Genomic DNA, 17,978 nt, shown 5'->3' with positions numbered 1-17,978 from the left:
GGGAGGACGTCCCCGAGTTAAGGAGGCAGCCCGCACTCGGGTGCTGCTTCTCCCTTGTGTTTTACGGAAGCTTTTGGGCCGAGCGCCAACCTTTTTAAGAAGCCGTGTCTGTCACGTCCGCGCATGCGCGCTCACTCGGCCTGGCCCGTGGCGTTGGTTTCCGGGGTGGTTCGCGCGCGCGCTGCTCTCACTGTCCCCGTGTCCTGGGCTTGGTCTGGTGGCCTTCTCCCTCCTCACCTTGCTTCGCGCTGACCGGCTAGCGACTGGCTAGGTGTCGAACCCAAGGGGTGCCAGGGTCCCTTCACTGTCTTCTGGGGCCGGGGCCGGGCCCAGCGTGGGCCTGACCGGCCAGCGTCCTCGTCACCCAAGCCCGTCGCATCTCACAGGGTGCTCCGTGTGTCTGCATGTGTGCTTGGCCTTTCCTCACCAGAGGTTTCGAGAAATAGATGTGATTTCTTCAAAGGAAAATACCCTTCGCGCTCTCCCCTTTTAAATGAAGGCCATCTCTTAAAGAACTACTGAATAAATCTTTAATTTACTTTTATTTGACCCAGGCGGACGGTGCTACAAGTGATGACCTTGATTTGCATGACGATCGTCTGTCCTACCTGTCAGCCCCAGGTAGTGAATACTCAATGTATAGCACGGACAGTAGACACACTTCTGACTATGAAGACACAGATACAGAAGGCGGGGCCTACACTGATCAAGAACTAGACGAAACTCTTAACGATGAGGTTGGGACTCCACCGGAGTCTGCCATTACACGGTCCTCTGAGCCCGTGACAGAGGACTCCTCTGGGATGCACCACGAGAGCCAGACACACCCTCCTTACCCACCACAGGCGCAGCCACAGCCAGCCCATAGAGTAGACTCCCCCGGACTTAAAACAGCCTCTCAACAGGTAAGCAGCCAGCAGCGGCGCTTCGCAGTCAGAGGTGCCTCGTCCAGTGTCGCAGAATGTGCTGATGGAGTTAAATGTGTTCTGTCCTTTCTCCAGGTTAAGAATTAATTTTTAATTTCACGTTGAGGATACCAAGACTTCGTTCTAGGCCTCGCGTGCTCATCTCGCGCAGGCGTGCTGTGCTTTCGTTTGCTCGTAGGGCCTGAAGTCACAGGGTTGGTGTTCACGCTTAGAGTGCACGCCTGCCAACCACGCACACGGCGGTGGGAGGCCAGCGGTGAACAGGAAGCACCGCACTTAGCGCGTTCTAAACGCTTCACGGAAGGCGGAAGCCTCGTGTCCAGCCCCTTACCTTTTGCCCGAAACACACCCAGCACCGTCAGCCTCCACCGCTGGTCACAGTGTAGATTTCACTGCCGTCACACTGCGGGGGGGAGGCCGCCCCTGCCCCCGCCCCCCGCGCCTGCCCCCGCTCACTCAGCGCAAGCTGACTCTGTACGAACGCCACGTGCTGAGGCAGCTCACGTAACGCTAAGCGATCCGGGGGCGCCCCTGTCGCATGCGGCCCCACCACAGGTTCCCGTGCTCTCCGCTGCCCCTCGGTCCGGCACGTGACCAGTGGCTCCCCCTTGGCGTCCCCGCGCTTCGTGGCTGTGGGCGTGCGCACCGTAGCGCTTCTGGGTCGCTACAGGTCGTGCGGCTCTGTGGCTTGCATGGCTTCCAGGGGCATCTGGTCATTTGAGAACAGTCCTTTTCATTGGGATTTGTGCTTGATATTTTTATTTTTGGTTTTGGTTTTCAGTATCTTCCAGAATTCCTTACTATGTAGTAGAGCCCCATCACGAAATATTTTTATGTTTTAGAAATCACGGTGTCCATAAATTTTAATGATTTTTATTTTCAGTGTCCAAATTGAGTGGAATCAGTAGTTCAGTGCGTTAGTTCTCTACTAAATTTAATAATTACTTTTAACTCAGTTTTAATTTAGCACACGCTAGAACGTAAAAGCTCCTACTCCCGTTATAAATTGTGAGCTGTCGCTTAAACTGGCCGTCTCTAGTGATGAATGGTAGAACAGACGTTTTCATAGTACATCAGTTTTGTCTGTTACAGCAGACTAGAACCTAAAGCGAGCCCCACGTTCTCACCGTGACTTCTCGTACAGGTGTACAGGAAGGACCCCTGTCCCGAGGACATGACGAGGCAGACCCTCGTTCTGAAGCAGCCGGCCGGCGGCCACGCCGGGCAGAGGCCAGACAAGGGGCCCCGTGTGAGCTATGACGCCGCCCCCCAGCACGTGGCCGAGCAGGCCGCCCGGGGCCTGGAGCAGCCGCCGTACAGATACGACTCCTCGGGCTGTGCGGACCAGCTTTCCCAGAGCCTGGGCCCGCGCCTGCGCTACGAGGAGCGTGTCCCCGCCTACGAGGACCACGTCCCTGCCTACGAGGAGCGCTGGGTGTACCACGACGACAGGCAGCCCCCGCCGCCTCGGCCAGCCTTCGAGAGTCAGCCCCCGCGAGACCTCGACGCCAGGCAGCACCCCGACGAGCCCTCGGAGCGAGGGTACTTCCCCCGGTTTGAGGAGCCAGCCCCTCTGTCCTACGACAGCCGGCCGCGCTACGACCAGCCACCGAGGACCTCCACCCTACGACACGAGGAGCCACCAGCTCCGGGGTACGACCTGCACCACAGATACCGGGCAGAGGCGCAGCCCTACGCCTCGGCGGGCCCTCGGGCGTCCGAGCCCAAGCAGTATTACGACCAGTACGTGCGCAGTTACGAGCAGGTCCCGGCCCAGGCCTTCGGCCCCGCGGCAGGGCCCCCCGAGCCGCTCCACGCCGCCGCGATCGTCCCGCCGCTCGTAGCTGTGTCTCAGCAGAAGCCGGAAGGTCTGCCCGCGAGTACCAAGCCACTGCCGCCACCCCCGAGCGCACCTGAGGAAGAGGAGGACCCGGCCATGAAGCCGCAGTCTGTGCTCACGCGGGTGAAGATGTTTGAGAACAAGAGGTCGGCGTCGTTGGACAGCAAGAAGGACGAGAACCACACCACGGGGTTCAAGGTGAGCGCGCGGCCCCGCCCTTCCCGCCCGGGCGCGGCACGTTCCGCGCTTCGCGGCCCCGCCAGGCCCACGGAGCCCGGCGTGTGATTGTCCCCGCGGCATCTTTGTCTGGTTTCTTGCAGCCTCCAGAGATACCGTCTAAACCTCCAGGTGCTCCCGTCACTGGTCCCAAGTCCACTCAGAATCAGTTCAGCGAACACGACAAAACCCTGTACAGGTGGGTGGCACTCGTGGCGTTCGTGGGGCGCAGCTGACCGGGCACCAGGCCCTTGTAGCCCGTGGCGGCCGCGCACTGCGCCAGTGGGGGGCAGGGAGGCAAGGGGCACTCTGTCCCCGGGTGCCAGCTGCCGGCCTTTCTGGTTCAAACCGCTCCTAGAAAGCAGAACACAGGTCGTCACCAGACCTTCGTTACAGCTTTATGCTCTTTGTTTCAAAGTGCATTCAGACGTGCAGACTCGGACAGGCCGGCGCACTGAATCGGTCCCTCCGTGAGCACGCGCTCCGTGTTGGCGGCGTGCTCGGCGCTTCAGAGCAGTGAGGGCGAACGGTTTTGCCCTCGCTTGCGGCTTAACACCCCGAGGCCCAGCAGGGTCGTGTTCACAGGGCGTGGTGGAGCCGGAGGGAAGCCTCGTCCCCTGCTGACAAGGGACAGGCCGGACGAGACAGCTGTCTTCTGCCTGACTCACGGGTCTTATTTGCTCGCATCTGTGCTCGTGATAAAGCGGGGCTGCCGTGCGCCTTTTCCTTGCGATTTAGTGACGTCCGATGCTTTTCACGAAGACGTTTTCTTCTAGCCAGTATTCTCAGCAAATGAGCTGTTTTACATAAAATAAACTTGTGAGAGCCGAAGCTTAGCCCCTCGCCCTTTTTTTTTGGTGTAAAACCTAAGTTGATCCATTTTTGACACAAAGTTTCTGAACTTCACGTATTAATGACGTGTTAGTTTGCTTGGTAACTGGCTCCTCGCCCCCCGCTTCCCATGCCCTCTGGCACTGTGGCCTGTGTAGAGCCATTTCCTCCTGCGAGGGTCGTCCGTGGGTCCCGGTCTGAAGTTCAAAGGCCTTTAGAGCAGTTACATCCCGTTCCTTGTTGAGGACGCGGTCGGTGGGGCTCGGGGAAGCGTCCGTTCCCTTTTCTCTTTCTGATCGACCGCCTCTGACCGGGAGGCTTCTCCCCATCCGCCCAGCTCTGTAGGCCGAGCTGCCCGACTCGGGGTGGAGACCGCAGTGCTGAAAACATGGCTTCAAGTGTCCACTCCGACTGCCGGCCAGACGCCGAGGCCCCCGGCAGTCGGCCACCCGTCAGGGATGCGATCGTGTCCCCCTCCCTCTGGGAAGGTAGCACCTTCAGCGTCGTCCCGTTTGCTCTTCATTGTCAGGATCCCCGAACCTCAGAAACCTCAGCCGAAGCCCCCGGAAGATGTCGTGCGGTCAAACCACTACGACCCGGAGGACGACGAGGAGTATTACCGGAAGCAGCTGTCGTACTTCGATCGCAGAGGTTTCGAGAACAAGCCTTCTGCGCACACTCCTGCTGGCCAGCTCTCGGATCCTTCCAAGCTTGTGCATCCTCAGGGTCAACCTAATTTTTCTAGTTATTCCTCAAAGTAAGTTATCTCACCTTCGGAAAACGCGGTGCCACGTGGGCTGCGGCCGCACGGAGTGGGGCCGGGGGGGCGGGCGCGCGCCCTCGGCGGTCGTGGCTCAGCCCCGCGGGTTCGCCGCACCTGGTGCCTGCGCGTTTTCTTCTGAGGTCTCTGACGTCAGAGGCAAAGTGTTGCCTTAGGAACGATGGCAAATCAGAGGGGGGAGAGTGAACTGTCACCCTGACTTCAGGTGACCCGCGAGCGTCTCCTCTTCCTGTTAACGCTGGTTCTTTTCCTTCTTTTCTGCATTCGATTTTTAAATGTAAAAACGTGTGTGGCGGGAGCAACACTGTGAGGGGGGAGGACAGAGGGTACATCTTTCCCTCGGCGGAGAGCTCGTTACCTTTGAGCACTGCGGCTTGGGGGCCCTTAGGTCCCTGTGCAGCGACGGGACAGGGCACAGCTCGGACCGAGCCCTGGGCTTCTTGACCCCGTCAGTTTTTCTCGTCGCCCATCACTCCCTTCTGTCGATGTGTGTCTCGGGTCTTTGTTGGTTTGGTTGCCATCTGGTGGGTTCGGTCGGGGTTCAGGCCCGCGAGTGTGGCTTCCTGTCTCCTGCCAATTCTGCTTCTCTGGTTGAACCCCGAGTGACAGAATTTGTGCTGACGGGGACAGGAAGCCACGCAGGCATGGGTGGGTTCATACTTCAACAGAACAGGCCCACGAGAGTGGAAAACGGGCGTGGGCTCATGACGACGAATTGGCTCGCACAGTTGTGTGACCTGGCTAAGCGTGTCCTCAGTCCCTGGGGGCGGGGGGAACGGGGACCGGGAGCGTCAGGGCTGCTGGGGAGTCTGAGTGAGCTCTGGGAGGCCGTGCTCACTTTGAAGGACCCATCCAGAGGGCAGCTCTCTGGGCAGAGGCGGCGCCCCCCTTAGCCTGTGAGTGACTGGGTCCACTCGGTTGAGCTGACACAGCGAAAAGCCATCACAGCCCGCTTTTTCCCATAAGCCGTCGTCGGGAGCGAGGGCTGGGAACCTTTCCTCCGCCGTCCTCCGTTTACTAAAGTCTGCGTCTGCAGAGCAAAGGCTTTCGTTCCCACGCACCGCAGACGGTGCGCCCGCGAGCGCCGTGGGCCTGCCTGGCACCTCGCGTCTCGAGGGCCCAGGCTGGGTCGGCGCGGCCTCAGGAATGCGCTGTCACCGTTAGCTGTCACCGTTAGCCATCTTACGCTCACTCCCGTCAGAGGGGGTCCGGGCGGAGGCCCCGGAGAGAGATTTCATCGATTCCTTCACTTGGAAACTGCCGTAGAGTCTTAAAAGGATACATTTAAGTCCGAAGAAAAGTCAGTGAAAAGCTTCGTCGGGGGAGCAGATGGCTAGGCGCCCGCCCGGTGTCTAACCTTCACGCGGGGTCCTGGCCGGCGCCCCGGCTCCGGGGCTGGGGTTGGGCGGGGTCTCGCGAGCAGGGCGCCCCGCTGACGGTCGTCACGTCCCGAGGGGTGCGTTTTCCACGCGCAGGCTCAGCCCCGCCCGCCGGGGTCAGCGTGGCGGTGGCGCGGTGCACGTCGCCGCGCTCCCTGCTGGGCCTGACGCGGGTTCTTCTGCCTGCTGCTTTTCGTGGACTGTTCCCTTCACCCTCGGGACTGCTGCTGCTCCCTGTCCTGCCGCTTCGTCTGCTTCCTGCCTGGGCTCCCCTCGAACAGCACAGCGGAGGGGCAGCGGGGTGCGGGGAAGGCTCGGACATGTGCTGCTCGCTCCCGCCCCAGTGAGAGGGTGAGCGGGAGCGCGCCTGACCAGGGTACGTCCGGGGTTACCTTCCCGCACGTTCCCCAGGCCCGACGAGGGTCCGCGATGTGTTTTTTATAGATCCAGTTGTTTTGAAATAGCGGATGCGTCTTTTGGGGTCGATGTTTTAAAATGACATTTGAGTTGCGTTTGCTGCAAATTTCTTGGTTAGATTGACCGTTTTCTTTCGTTTCTCTATTGCGCTTGCTTTGCCATCACCTAGATGTCTTGGCTCTTACACTAGCTATGACTTCTTGAAAAGGAACGTCAAGTGGTAAGACCGGCGTCCGTGTCAGGCTGTCCCATAAGGTGTCCCTCGCTGTGTCACTGGCATTACGTGCACTTCCAGTCTCAATGCCAGAGAGCAAGAGAAGACCGCAGCTTTAGAGCTGACGAGAAAACTGGCCGCCTTCAGCGGAAGTCTCCCGCGACGTGCGTTCCACGTGTCCCTGTCCGCTTCCGTGCACGTAAAGCCAGTGCCGCTTTGGCGCTCTGCAAGGTTTGGATGGCAGCGTTGCAATTATGGGTGTATTTAAAAGGCTTCTTTTGTGTGGCTTTTGTGTGTGACGTGTGGACAATTGGCAACCTGAAAAAGAAGCACGCATGGCACAACTTAAATGAGCCCCGTGAAATTAAGCAATGATTCCTCTAGAGCTGGTTAAAAAATTGGATCTGGTACATCGAGGGGAAATTTGAAACTAAAAGACGTCGGTTTCTCTGTGTTCTGGAACACAGCCACGTTCATTCGTTGACACGCTGCCCGTGGCTGCTGTGAGCAGGGCGTGACAGACCGCGTGGCCCCAAAGCCGAAAACGCTTACTGTCCAGCCCTTCACCGAGAACTCTGCTGACTTGTCTCTGACATCGGTTCTCGGGGTGCTCCGAGTGTGCCAGAAGCCAAAGCTTTGTGCCACAACATAATTAAGTACTATAAGTATACCCAGAATTTCATCTGCCTTTGGTGCCACCTTCTGGATGTTTTGCTGACATTCTTAAAGTTCTTGTGCCGTCTCTACATTCTCGTGCTGATGAATGGTTGGATTTGTTTGTACATTTTGGAAGAGTAACTACCTGTAATTCTTAAGAAACTGTGTAATTTCTAGATTTTTTAAAAAAAACACGAGGATACTTAGAGGAATGAATGCTTGTAAATGCGAATCCATATTTTCAGGTGTTGGCGTTTTCTTCATTTTCTCACAGGGGAAAGTCTACTGAAGCCGATGCCGTGGACAGGTCGTTTGGCGAGAAGCGCTATGACCCCGTGCAGGCCACACCGCCCCCACCTCCGTTGCCCGCCCAGTACGCCCAGACGCCGCAGCCCGGCTCTGCCTCTTCGCTCGCCCTCCACGCCCACGCCAGGGGGGCCCATGGCGAAGGTAGGACGCAGAAGCGGGAGGTGGCGACTCATAGTGATACTCCTAAGGGTTCTAAGCAAAATGGTTTTTTGTACAGGAAACACATACTTGAAACTCTTAGGCTAGAAACGGTGAGAACTAAGGATTTCTTTAAAAATACATCACCTGTTTTCATGACTCTGACCGTTATGTTGGACAAACCTATCAGCTAAATTTTAATCTGTTTTATTAACGTAGCTCAGTTTCTAGAAGTATAGTTGTTTACCAGTCTGTCTGAATCTAAATGGTTGAATGAGGGTTTTCAATAATTCTCACGTTTCTTCGTCACACACGGACACAGAAGCGCTAGTGTGACGTTTCGTGTGTCCCTCAGCACCTCGCCTTTGGCGTTTATTGTCCCTGGCAAGATCACAGCGAGGTGGCTAACGTGCGGGTCCGCCGTTCGCTTTCAGGGCCGCGTCTCCCTGCGTTTCCACCCACATTGTCCCCTTCCTCTCTCTGAGCAGGGACCGTCCTCCCCTGACCCACGCCGACCCTCTTCCCAGCCCCTGGCCCAGCTCCCCTCCCGCCTTCCCGTCTCACACGTGAGTCTCTCCCTCCCACAGGGCCTGTCACGCTGCTGTCACGTCTCTGCCTTTCATCAAGCTCCTTGAAAGGGACACCGTTCCCTCCACCTCCCGAGACCCAGTTTATTTGGCCGTTTCAAAAAAAGAGTAATAAGCTGTGTGTTTCCCCCACGAGCGCGCCGCACTCACCCTCGCCCGGGCCGCTGGCGGCTGCGAGCTGGCGCCTCCGGCCGCCGCGCGTGGGGCGGAGTCCAGGCCGAGCCCCCGCAGACGGACGAGACGAGACGCACATCCGCATTTTCCACGCTGTCTCGTCCGCAGATAAAGAGCGTTTTGACTCCCGCGTTCCAGTTCTTAGGCTTTTCGTCCTTTTTCTCGCCTTTCTCACGGGCTGGGACGTCCGGTTAATGCGCTGGAGCGGTGCCGGCGCGCGTCTCTGCTGCTGCCCCGCCTCGGGGAGGAAGGTGCAGCGTCCCCCCGACGCCGTCGGCTTGGTCTCTGGTTTCCCGTAGCTGCCTGATACCGCGTTGAGGACGTTCCCTTCTGTTCCTGGTCTGAACCCATTTCGTCAGATGCTTTTTCTGCACATGCTAAGATGCTCCTAAGACATTTTCCTCTCGACTCTGTTAACGTAGTAGCTTACGTGATCGTGTCCACAAGGAGTTCGGATTTATGATTTTCGTTTCCTGGTATGTCGTTGTCTGGTTTGTATTAGTCAGGATGGTGCCAGTTCACAAAAGAGAGGACGCGTTCTCTTTTTTTCTTTTCTGAAAGAGTTTGCACAGCACGTGGCATTTTTTTTCCTTAGTCACCTCACGGAGAGCAGTCGGGCGGTTTTACTCCATCACCGGCAGGGCGTGGGGTCCTCGTTCCCCATCTTCGCCGACACTCGGCGTCACCGAACCGCTGAGCGACTGCGTGAGAGCTGGCATGCGTGCTCCGCGTGCGCGGGGTTTGCATTTCGCTGACGCACGGCGAGGCCGCTCGCGTCCCTGCAGGGTGGCCCGCACTCCCCTCTCGCTCCACCGCCGCCGTCCAAGCCCTCGCCTGTCTCCCTGTCGGGTCCCGTCCAGGGCGTGGGTGTCCCGTGAGGCTTTGGATCCTAATTCTTCATCAATCGTACATGTCGTCAGTAGCTTCTCCCAGGCCGTGGCTTTTTTTGACTTCATCATGGCGAGTGTGGTGCTGGCCTTGTGCTCGTTTTGTTTCTAACTCGGCATGGAGTTGGAGAGGGGTCTCTGACGCTGTGGAGGCCACCGGGGCAGCAGGTACGCGGGTAGCAGCACACGCGTCCATGCCACCGCGGGCCCCTCAGCGCCACACACAGCCCGGGGTCCGGGAGCCACCCCTGACCGTGGCCACCCTGAACGGGGCCCTGAACGGGGCCTCAGCTGCGGCGCCAGGACGAGCTGAGACGGGACAGACGCCCCAGGGGCGCGCGGGCGTCTTTCTCGCGGCCGTAAACGCTCGCGTTTGTGTGTGTTTCAGGTAATGCACTGTCCTTGGATTTCCAGAATTCCCTGGCGTCCAAGCCAGACGCCCCTCCGCCTCCGAGCAAGCCCGCAGCTTTCAGGGCGCCGAGCCGGGACGACGCTGCGCAGGCCGCTTTCCACCCGCAGAGGAGCTTCCCGGACAGAGCGGCGGCCGGCGGGGCCGAGCAGGCGCCGAGAACGGGCGCGCCGGCCTACAGCCGCTTCACCCCGAAGCCCTACACTGCGGCCGCGCGGCCGTTCGAACGCAAGTTCGACAGCCCGAAGTTCAGTCACAGCCTTCTGCCAAGTGACCCCGTGCCCAAACCCGACGTGTCTTCCAAAGTCCCCATGTCTCCGAAAACGCTGGGGAAAGCGCACGGCTCGGCACAGCCGCTGGAGTTCGACAGTGGCGTCGAGACGTTCTCCGTCCGGGCGGAGAAGCCCAGGTACCAAGCGCACAACGTCGGCGCGGTGCCCAGAGCCGTCCCGGTGAGGTGAGGCCTCTGCCCGTCGCTGGGCCTGTGGTCTGTGTGATCACTTTGACTCACACTCTGAGCCGTGCCGTCCGAAGTCTCGCTCCCATGAACGCAGAAGGCACGACGTGGCGTCAGTCAGATGACAGTCACGTGTGCTAGGCGGGTGTCGTCGTCCCCAGTGTCCCGAGAATGCACTTGAGTGACGTCGCGGTTTGCTCAGGGTCACACAGGCAGGGTGAGGGGGCCTCGGTCAGGCCCTGGCCATCCGCCCTCAGCCCGTACTCAGCCAGCCATGGCTTCCCGTAACCTCTGACTTTCCACTGGTGAGGGATGTTGGAGAGGCCCTCGAAGCACGAGCATCTGTGGTCCCCGTCCGCTGTGTGTTCAGCAGTGACGTTAAAAAGGGAAGACGTAGGGACCTCCCAGGGCGTGTCAACATCAGCGGCGCCTTTTGAAGTCAGCGTGAGCGGGGCCGGGCAGGGCGACGGGCAGAGTGGGCCCAGGGCCACCGCCCTTTCCAAGCCCCGTGCTGGCAGCACTCCCGGGGCCCGAGGCCCCGCGGGCCGTCCCCACCCCCAAGAGCCGCCACCTCCCCCGCCCAGCTGTCCCGTCTGTCACTGCGCCCGTCCCCAGGAGTGTGGCCGCCCCGCCCTCCACAGGCTTCATTTTGTCGGCCCAGCTCCCCGCTCGCTTTTAGGCCTTGGCTCAAAATTTTGCTTCCAGAGGCCTTGATGTTTCCATAATGGAAGCAGCTGTCGCGCCAAGTCAACGCCCCATCTCCCTCCTGGGTGTCTGGGCTGTGCCCCCTCCAAAGGCCTCACTACCTCGCGGAACGGGGAAGCCTCGCCTCTAACAGCAGGGAGCGGGAAGGGGGGCGGCGTGCGCGCCCACCGTCCTGGGGGCTGCAGCGCCCACGTGCTTTCACCAGGCCGGGGCGCCCCCAGCGGTGAGGTGCACCACCGCCTCACGTCTCGGCGGAAGGAAAGGGGGAGCTGCCGACTGAACCCCGACTTGCCCTCAGGTTTCAGACACCGGGTTTGTGGACGTGCAGACTGAACTGCGGTGGTCGGGTGAACAGTGAGGTGGTGGGCGGGTGCGTGGCGCGGCTCGCTCACAGCGTGTCTGTGCTCAGTCCCTCAGCTGTGGACGAGGACGCCGAGGAGGACGGGCACACCGTGGTGGCCACGGCCCGCGGCGTGTTCAGCAGCAATGGCGGGGTACTGAGCTCCATAGAGACGGGCGTCAGCATCATCATCCCCCAGGGAGCCATCCCCGACGGCGTGGAGCAGGAAATCTACTTCAAGGTCTGCCGGGACAACAGCATCCTGCCGCCCCTGGACAAGGAGAAAGGTAGCCGCCCTCGCCGCCCCGCCCGCCATCTGCCGCCCGGCACGCTCCCTCCATCGGGGGTGGCGGTGGCAGCAGCTTCCCAGACCCTCCCCATGACAGCATCCCTTCTGGTGTGACTCTGACCATGGCAGGCCGTCACCACGGGGCGTTCCTCCACCTGTCTGCCGGGCTGTGCCCTCAGCACACCCGTCCTAGAGTCAGTCACCCTCCACCTCTAGGGAGGGGACAGGCAGCTCCCGCTCAGTCGGGCTTTTGCTCTGTGTCTGTCACTTGACGAGGCCACCAGCCTCTCAGGGCAGCTGCCGTGTGCTCTGCACCCCGGACCCAGCGCTGGTGGCCGCTCAGCAGGGTGAGTAGAGCCCGTCGAGGCTACTAGACCGCATGCCTGCGTGCCCGTCCCCCTCAGCCAGCCGAGCGCACGCTTCAGCGGGGCGCCAGCGTGCATCGCGGGGGCGAGGCCTGTAAGCCAAGTCTGTGGCAAGCACAGCGTTGGAACGCAAGTGCCAGGCACTTACTACGGCGCAGCGGAGGGCGCCTGGCTGCGGGAGCCCTGGCTGCGGGAGCCGCCGGCCACGCGCCGCCTCAGCACTGAACGTGGCTGTTCCGCGTTGACATGCGCCGCCCTGTAAAACATGCCAGTTTCCAAGACGGCGTGTTGGTCACGTGTGGGCCTAATTTGGGGGTATATTGGGTCACATAAATATTAAAATTTATGTTACCTGCTCTTTTTTTTTCAATTGTGGTTACTAGGAAATTTAAAACTGCAGATCGGTTTCTGGTGTGTTTTTCTTAAATCGTGGCATGTGTGGGGGACTGGTCCCATTTGGTGCTGAAGGCCATCATGGGGGGCGGGGAGAACTGGCCTGAAGGAAGACGGCCGTCTGACCGCCCCCTCCCCCACAGGCGAGACACTGCTGAGCCCCCTGGTGATGTGCGGGCCCCACGGCCTCAAGTTCCTGAAGCCCGTGGAGCTGCGCCTGCCACACTGTGCGTCCATGACTCCTGACGGTTGGTCTTTTGCTCTAAAATCATCCGACTCCTCGTCGGGTACGCTGTCTTCACTCTGTCCTTCGGGGTCTTTGGGTGCTGTCGTTGATTGTCCCCGGGCTGAGGGGCCTCCCCGTGCTGTCCGTCAGACCTCTGCCTCCCGCCCTGTGGCCTCGCGGGCACCTCCGGTGTTCTGGAGCTGCTCTGGGCTGCGTCCGTTGCGAACGAGCAGGGAACAGTGCAGACAGACGTTTGTCTTCTGAACAGCCGTGACTGGGCCAGAGGGGACTGTTTCTTGGTGTCCAGTGACGTCATCCGTCCTGTCAAAATGTTTAAGATGCAGTGAGGGCATCGAAGCTGTCCTGCATACGTGGGACATCTTCTCACGAAGTTGGCTGATCCCTTCGTGTGGTGACTCCTCCTCAGTCCACGAAGCGGACGCACCAGGGCACCCGAGGGACGAGGCCTCCCACCGCACCCAGGCCTGGTGTGGCTCTCAGTGCGGAACCCTAAATCGCTTCTGTCACACGCACGATTTGAAACGGCTTTTTGCTCTTAAATCATAATTTCAAAGCTTCCGTTGCATTTTCCTATTGGGTGACTGAGTCAATCACCAGAGGGGACGTTCTGTGTTTGTGCGCGGGTCACTAACTGAACCGGACAGAGGGAAGTCAGGGCCTGTAGTTCTGGCGCTGAGCTTGTGGGAACCCGGTGCGCACCGTGCGTTTCGGCTCAGCTCGGCGTGAACCAGCCGTGCAGCGTGAGGGGTCAGGAGCGCACACTACGGTGCCACGCAAGGCGCATCACAGAGAAACGTGTTTCCTCGAGGTCACAAGCACCCCTCTTCTAGGAAGAGTTCATTAATTTCAACACACTAATCGTTAAAGCCGTTTTCTCAGGGCCTCCCCTGAGAAACGTTTTGTTAGCCGACTTCAAATCGATGAATTAACGTTATTAGACCTGCACTGCGAACACGTGTCCGGGAAGTCAGGCGCCCTGCCCTGACGTGATGGTGCCTGGATGGCACGCGACGCAGAGGGGACTTCTCCATTCCTCATCCGCTGCTTCATGCCACAGGAGTTATTTGTTAGGGTGAAACCCCTTTTTCCCACGTGAATTCAAGTGTGTCCACGAGGACAGAGCTGCACCTTTGCGTGAGGCAGTGTGACCGCAGGATGCTTTGCTTTGAGTCTCTCTGCAAAAAGTCACGTGTAGATTTTGGTAACTACTGACCTAATCCCGGAAAAAGTTAGTGTGTTAGAACCGTGTAAGATCGCTGAGTTCCCACCCCGCCTTGCTGCCCGAAGAACGGGCTCTGTGCTAAGTACACACCAGCCCTGGTGTGTCCCTCAGGTCCGGCCAATTGGGCGAAACGGCCAAACCCGTCGTCCCTCGGATACTGCTCGGGCGACGCGGGGCCTCTGCGGGCGGGATTTCTCACCACGGCGGGGAACTCTGTCATGGAGACTGTCGCGTGTGGCGGGACGTTCAGCAGCCTCCCTGGCCTCTGCCCAGCAGGCGCCGGTAGCGACAAGCAGGACCGTCTGTGAACGTCGTCCCTCCCTCACGGCTGAAGGCTGCTGCTGTCCAGGAAGCAGAAGTCGGCAGCTTTGAATGTCCCTTAGGCTTGGCCACAGAGACAGCCGGCCACCCCAGCCGTCCTCTCGCTCAGCACCCACCGCCAGGGCCCCAACCTCCAGCCGCAAGGCCCGGATGCCCCGGCGCTGCCTCGGGCTCAGTCACCCCGGGCGGTTCCGTGCCAGGCTCAGGCCGGGCGCGGGTCCAGTCTGCCGGAGGATGGGCCCGCGGGACGCAGGGTCGGCAGAGCCTCCAGGTTTCGTTGGCCGGTCTGTGGCTGGAGCGAGAAATGAGCCCTCGGTCAGCTTAGACGGGTTCCGCTCTCTCGAAAGCGGGAGGAGGGTGCTGTTCACTACGTGGAATTGGGCCCCGGGGACGCCCCGCACCCGTGGCCCCTGACTTTTACTCAGTTTGTAAAAGCACGAACGTGAAAATGTGCTAAAAGAGAAATCTGAAACGCCTTCGAGTCCTCCGAGTCCAGTGTCCGTCCCCGAAACGGAGCACTCTGGTGTCTTAGCTGGTGTGCAGGCTCAGACGAGTGACCTTCGTGCCAGGTGTCCCGTGTGGGGGTTCGACATTTCCATCCCCTGCAGTGCGGTCACCCCGCTAATTCCGGTGCTCGTCCAGCACTTGGAGGCCCGGCGTGGGGCAACATGCTGGAGACGTAGAAGAAACGCGTATCGAAACGCACGTGTTTATGTTTCCTTGGGGTTGCGAGGCATCGCGGCTGGCAGTTTGCCCGACTAAATGACGTGAACTTTTCTCTCTCATAGGTGACCCTAAAACCTGGCAAAACAAGTGTCTTCCTGGAGACCCAAATTACCTTGTCGGAGCAAACTGTGTTTCTGTCCTGATCGACCACTTCTAGCTTGTGCGCCGGAGGCGTGTGGCCGCGTGGCGACCTGGGTCGGGCTGCCGGCGTCTCCGCGGAGTGGCGCTCGAGTGTCAGACCTTGCTTCCGCTTGACACCGTGCCATTTGCGTCAGGCCCTCGCTTTGACCCAGTGAAGACGCCGCAGGCGGGAAACATGCCGCACGTCGCGCGTCACCCCGCGTGTGGCCTGGAAGACAGCTGGCCTTGGCCGGAGGCTCCGAGACATCTTGCTTCGTAGCGATTGCTGTGCTTTTTTGCGGTCACTGCTCGGCTTCACGTACTGGTTTCCGTCAAGACGCCAGCCGTGTGGGGTTTGTCCCTTCCAGGGGACACTGTCCACCTTCGGCGGCCCTGGCCTGGCGCGCGCACTCTCTCCCATCACACGTGGGGCAACAGGCACACGTTTCAAAACGCACCTGGAGTACACGAGCCGTGTCGTGGCCCCGGCGGGCGTGTGCGGCAGAGGGTCGTGGGGGGAGGGGTCTGGTGACGACAGTTAGGGGTCGTGCGTGGAAGGACCCCAAGGCACGCGGGCCGCTTCCGGGGCCTCGCCGGTCTGTTAACGCTGTCGCCGCAGACGTCCTGCCAGCGGGCGCCTCACCCTCGCGCAGCATCCTCAACTAACTCTCTCTCTTTCTCTCTCTCTCTTCCTCTTTCTCTCTCACTGAGTTTTTATGGCTTTTGTGCGCGTTCGATACTGAATCATGAAAAAGATTGCGTGAATGTGGATTCGGTGGTTTCCAAAACGTATAATCAGCCAGAAGGAAATAATGGCGTGACTTGGGGATTTTTTTTTCCTGTTTTTTCCAGCTTTTTTTTTTTTTTTTTTTTTTTTTTTGGCAAGGAACAGTGATGGTTTTGTTTTTTCAGCTACGCATTTGAAAATTTTGACGTTTTAAGGATGCTTGTACATAATGCGTGCATACCACTTTTGTTCTTGGTTTGTAAATTAACTTTTATAAACTTCAGCTTTTTATACATAAACAAAACCGAGTTTCTTAAGGCGACCTTTGTATCCTCTCCCGTACCTCTTGAGCCTTGAACTTTGACCTCTGCAGCAATAAAGCAGCATTTCTATGACACACACAAGGTCATTTTTCTACAAAAAAAAGAATGCACAGAGTTGTTACATTTTTAAGTGCTGCATTTAAAAGATACAGTTACTCAGAATTCTCTAGTTTGATTAAATTCTTGCAAAATATCCCTACTGTAATTTGTGATACAATGCTGTGCCCCAAAGTGTATTTTTTTACTAATAGACAGTTTATTATGGCACATCCGCACGGTTCCTGTTTGGTAATACACCACTACATTCTATTAATCCATAGGTGTGACTGAATTTCTTTTGCGGTTATTAAAAAAATCTCAAATTTCTAAATCTCCAGAATAAAACTTTTTAAAATAAAGTGCCGGTTTGGTCTGTTTGCCCACTGATTATAGTCTCACGCGACTATTTGCGATCCTGCTTTTGAGTCCTGGACACTAACGATGATCGGCCAGCCACCTGCTGCCGCTTCGGGCCTGGCGGGGCGTGTGCAGAATGTGTCACCTTCGGACACAGCAGGAGGAGCAGGCGACCTGAGAGCGTTCGGCGGTCTCCCCGCGCGTCTGCAAACGCACGTGTGTGTCGTGCGTGCCGGCGTGCCGTAGGACCGGTCCGCGCGTGGTGTCACGTCCGGCTGCTCCCCAGAACGTGGCCTGGGCTTTCGCTCACGTCGCTGCATTTGGGGGGGAAACGGTGCGCGATGGCTGCAGATGCTCCGGCGCCGCGGCCGTGTCTACTTCGCCCCCACGCCCACCGACGTTCCAGCGGTGCTCATGAAGTGAACCCCGATGTAGATTTAACCCATCCGTTTCCCCAGCGTTTGACCGTTTGACACGCACACTCTGTCTTGGGCCCATCCCCACAGTCGGCGCGTAGAACGTAGGATGCGCCCCTCGTGCCCCTTCGTGCCGAGCCCCCAGGCCATGGCGGGTGGCGGTCTCTGTCCCGATCGTTCCTCTTCTTTGAGGCTGTGACGGAAACGGACTCCTGTAAGAGGGAGCCGCCGATCCTGGCTCTGTCCCACGTACAGCCCCGAGACGGGAAGGCGCGACCGTCACTGCCGAGTAGTGTCCACCCACCCGCAGGCGAGGAGCTTCGGGCTGGTCTCCAGTGTCCATTCTGTGCGGGTTTGTGGGTGAGCGTGGCCTCTCCCCTGGCCGAGCCCCTGGGAGCGGGGGCGCCGGCCAGTGTGTCCAAACGGCCACCGTCTTTCCAGGGCGGCAGCACCGTCCGCGGGGGTCCAGCTGCTCCGCCCCCAGCCGCAGCCGCCGCCTGGGTTTCTGTGTGTCGCTGCCTCGCTGTGCCTTGACTCGCATCCCCCTGGCGCCTGGGGACACCGAGCAGCTGCTCGCTCGCCTGCCGCGCAGACGTCCCTGGAGAGCCGTCTGTGCGCGTCTTCTCTCGATTGGGAAGTTCGTACGCTCTGGACGAAGATGCGTCGTCAGGCGCGTGACACACAGGCGTTTGCTCGGCCCGCTCGCTTTCCCACGAGTCCCTTCGAAGAGCCTGGCATCCGGCCGTGACGAGGCGCGGTGGACTCGCGCTCCTTTCCCAGATGGCGCGGTCAGAGTCACACCTGGACGCCACGTGCAGAGCTGTTCCCGTCTCAGCGGCGTGTTGGTTTCGAGTTCCACACGGGCGTCTCTGACCAGGTCTGAGTCGGTACTCGACAGTGTGGGACACGGGTTGACTTTCACTGGGTCCGTACTGTCTCGAACGTGTCCCCACGTGAACACACACCCGCAGACACGGGGCTTGGCGAGACCCTGGGCTTCCGTTGGAGCCGCTTAGTGACAACTTATATGCACGTCCGTCGCCCGCACCCGCCTCCCCTTCGCGGCCCGGCGCGGGGGCTGGGCGCGGTCTGCTCACCTGGTGCTTTCTCATATTTGCTGGGACGTGGCCACGTCTGTCCCCTCTGACCTCCTTCCCACAGCGCCG

General features: G+C 59.3%; 1 protein-coding gene across 8 annotated transcripts in view; it reads left to right on the top strand.

Annotated features, from left to right (window-relative positions):
* Positions 1-16,398, top strand: part of TJP1 (tight junction protein 1) — a 180,770-nt gene extending 164,372 nt beyond the window's left edge. For 5 of the 8 annotated variants that reach the window (XM_039853421.1, XM_039853426.1, XM_039853428.1 and 2 more), the window contains 9 exons: positions 555-905; positions 2,071-2,964; positions 3,087-3,181; positions 4,343-4,570; positions 7,536-7,711; positions 9,745-10,222; positions 11,337-11,554; positions 12,458-12,601; positions 14,893-16,398. In XM_039853421.1, coding sequence (XP_039709355.1) covers positions 555-905; positions 2,071-2,964; positions 3,087-3,181; positions 4,343-4,570; positions 7,536-7,711; positions 9,745-10,222; positions 11,337-11,554; positions 12,458-12,601; positions 14,893-14,987 — 2,679 coding nt within the window. In that variant the 3' untranslated portion in view covers positions 14,988-16,398. The remainder of the gene's footprint in view (positions 1-554; positions 906-2,070; positions 2,965-3,086; positions 3,182-4,342; positions 4,571-7,535; positions 7,712-9,744; positions 10,223-11,336; positions 11,555-12,457; positions 12,602-14,892) is intronic. The other 3 variants (XM_039853424.1, XM_039853425.1, XM_039853422.1) reach the window with 3 other exon arrangements.
* The last annotated feature ends 1,580 nt before the right edge of the window (positions 16,399-17,978 follow it).

Source organism: Pteropus medius, unplaced genomic scaffold, assembly GCF_902729225.1.
Source record: "Pteropus medius unplaced genomic scaffold, Ma_sr-lr_union100, whole genome shotgun sequence".
Classification (NCBI taxonomy): domain Eukaryota; kingdom Metazoa; phylum Chordata; class Mammalia; order Chiroptera; family Pteropodidae; genus Pteropus; species Pteropus medius.
This window is presented reverse-complemented; position numbering and strand designations above follow the sequence as displayed.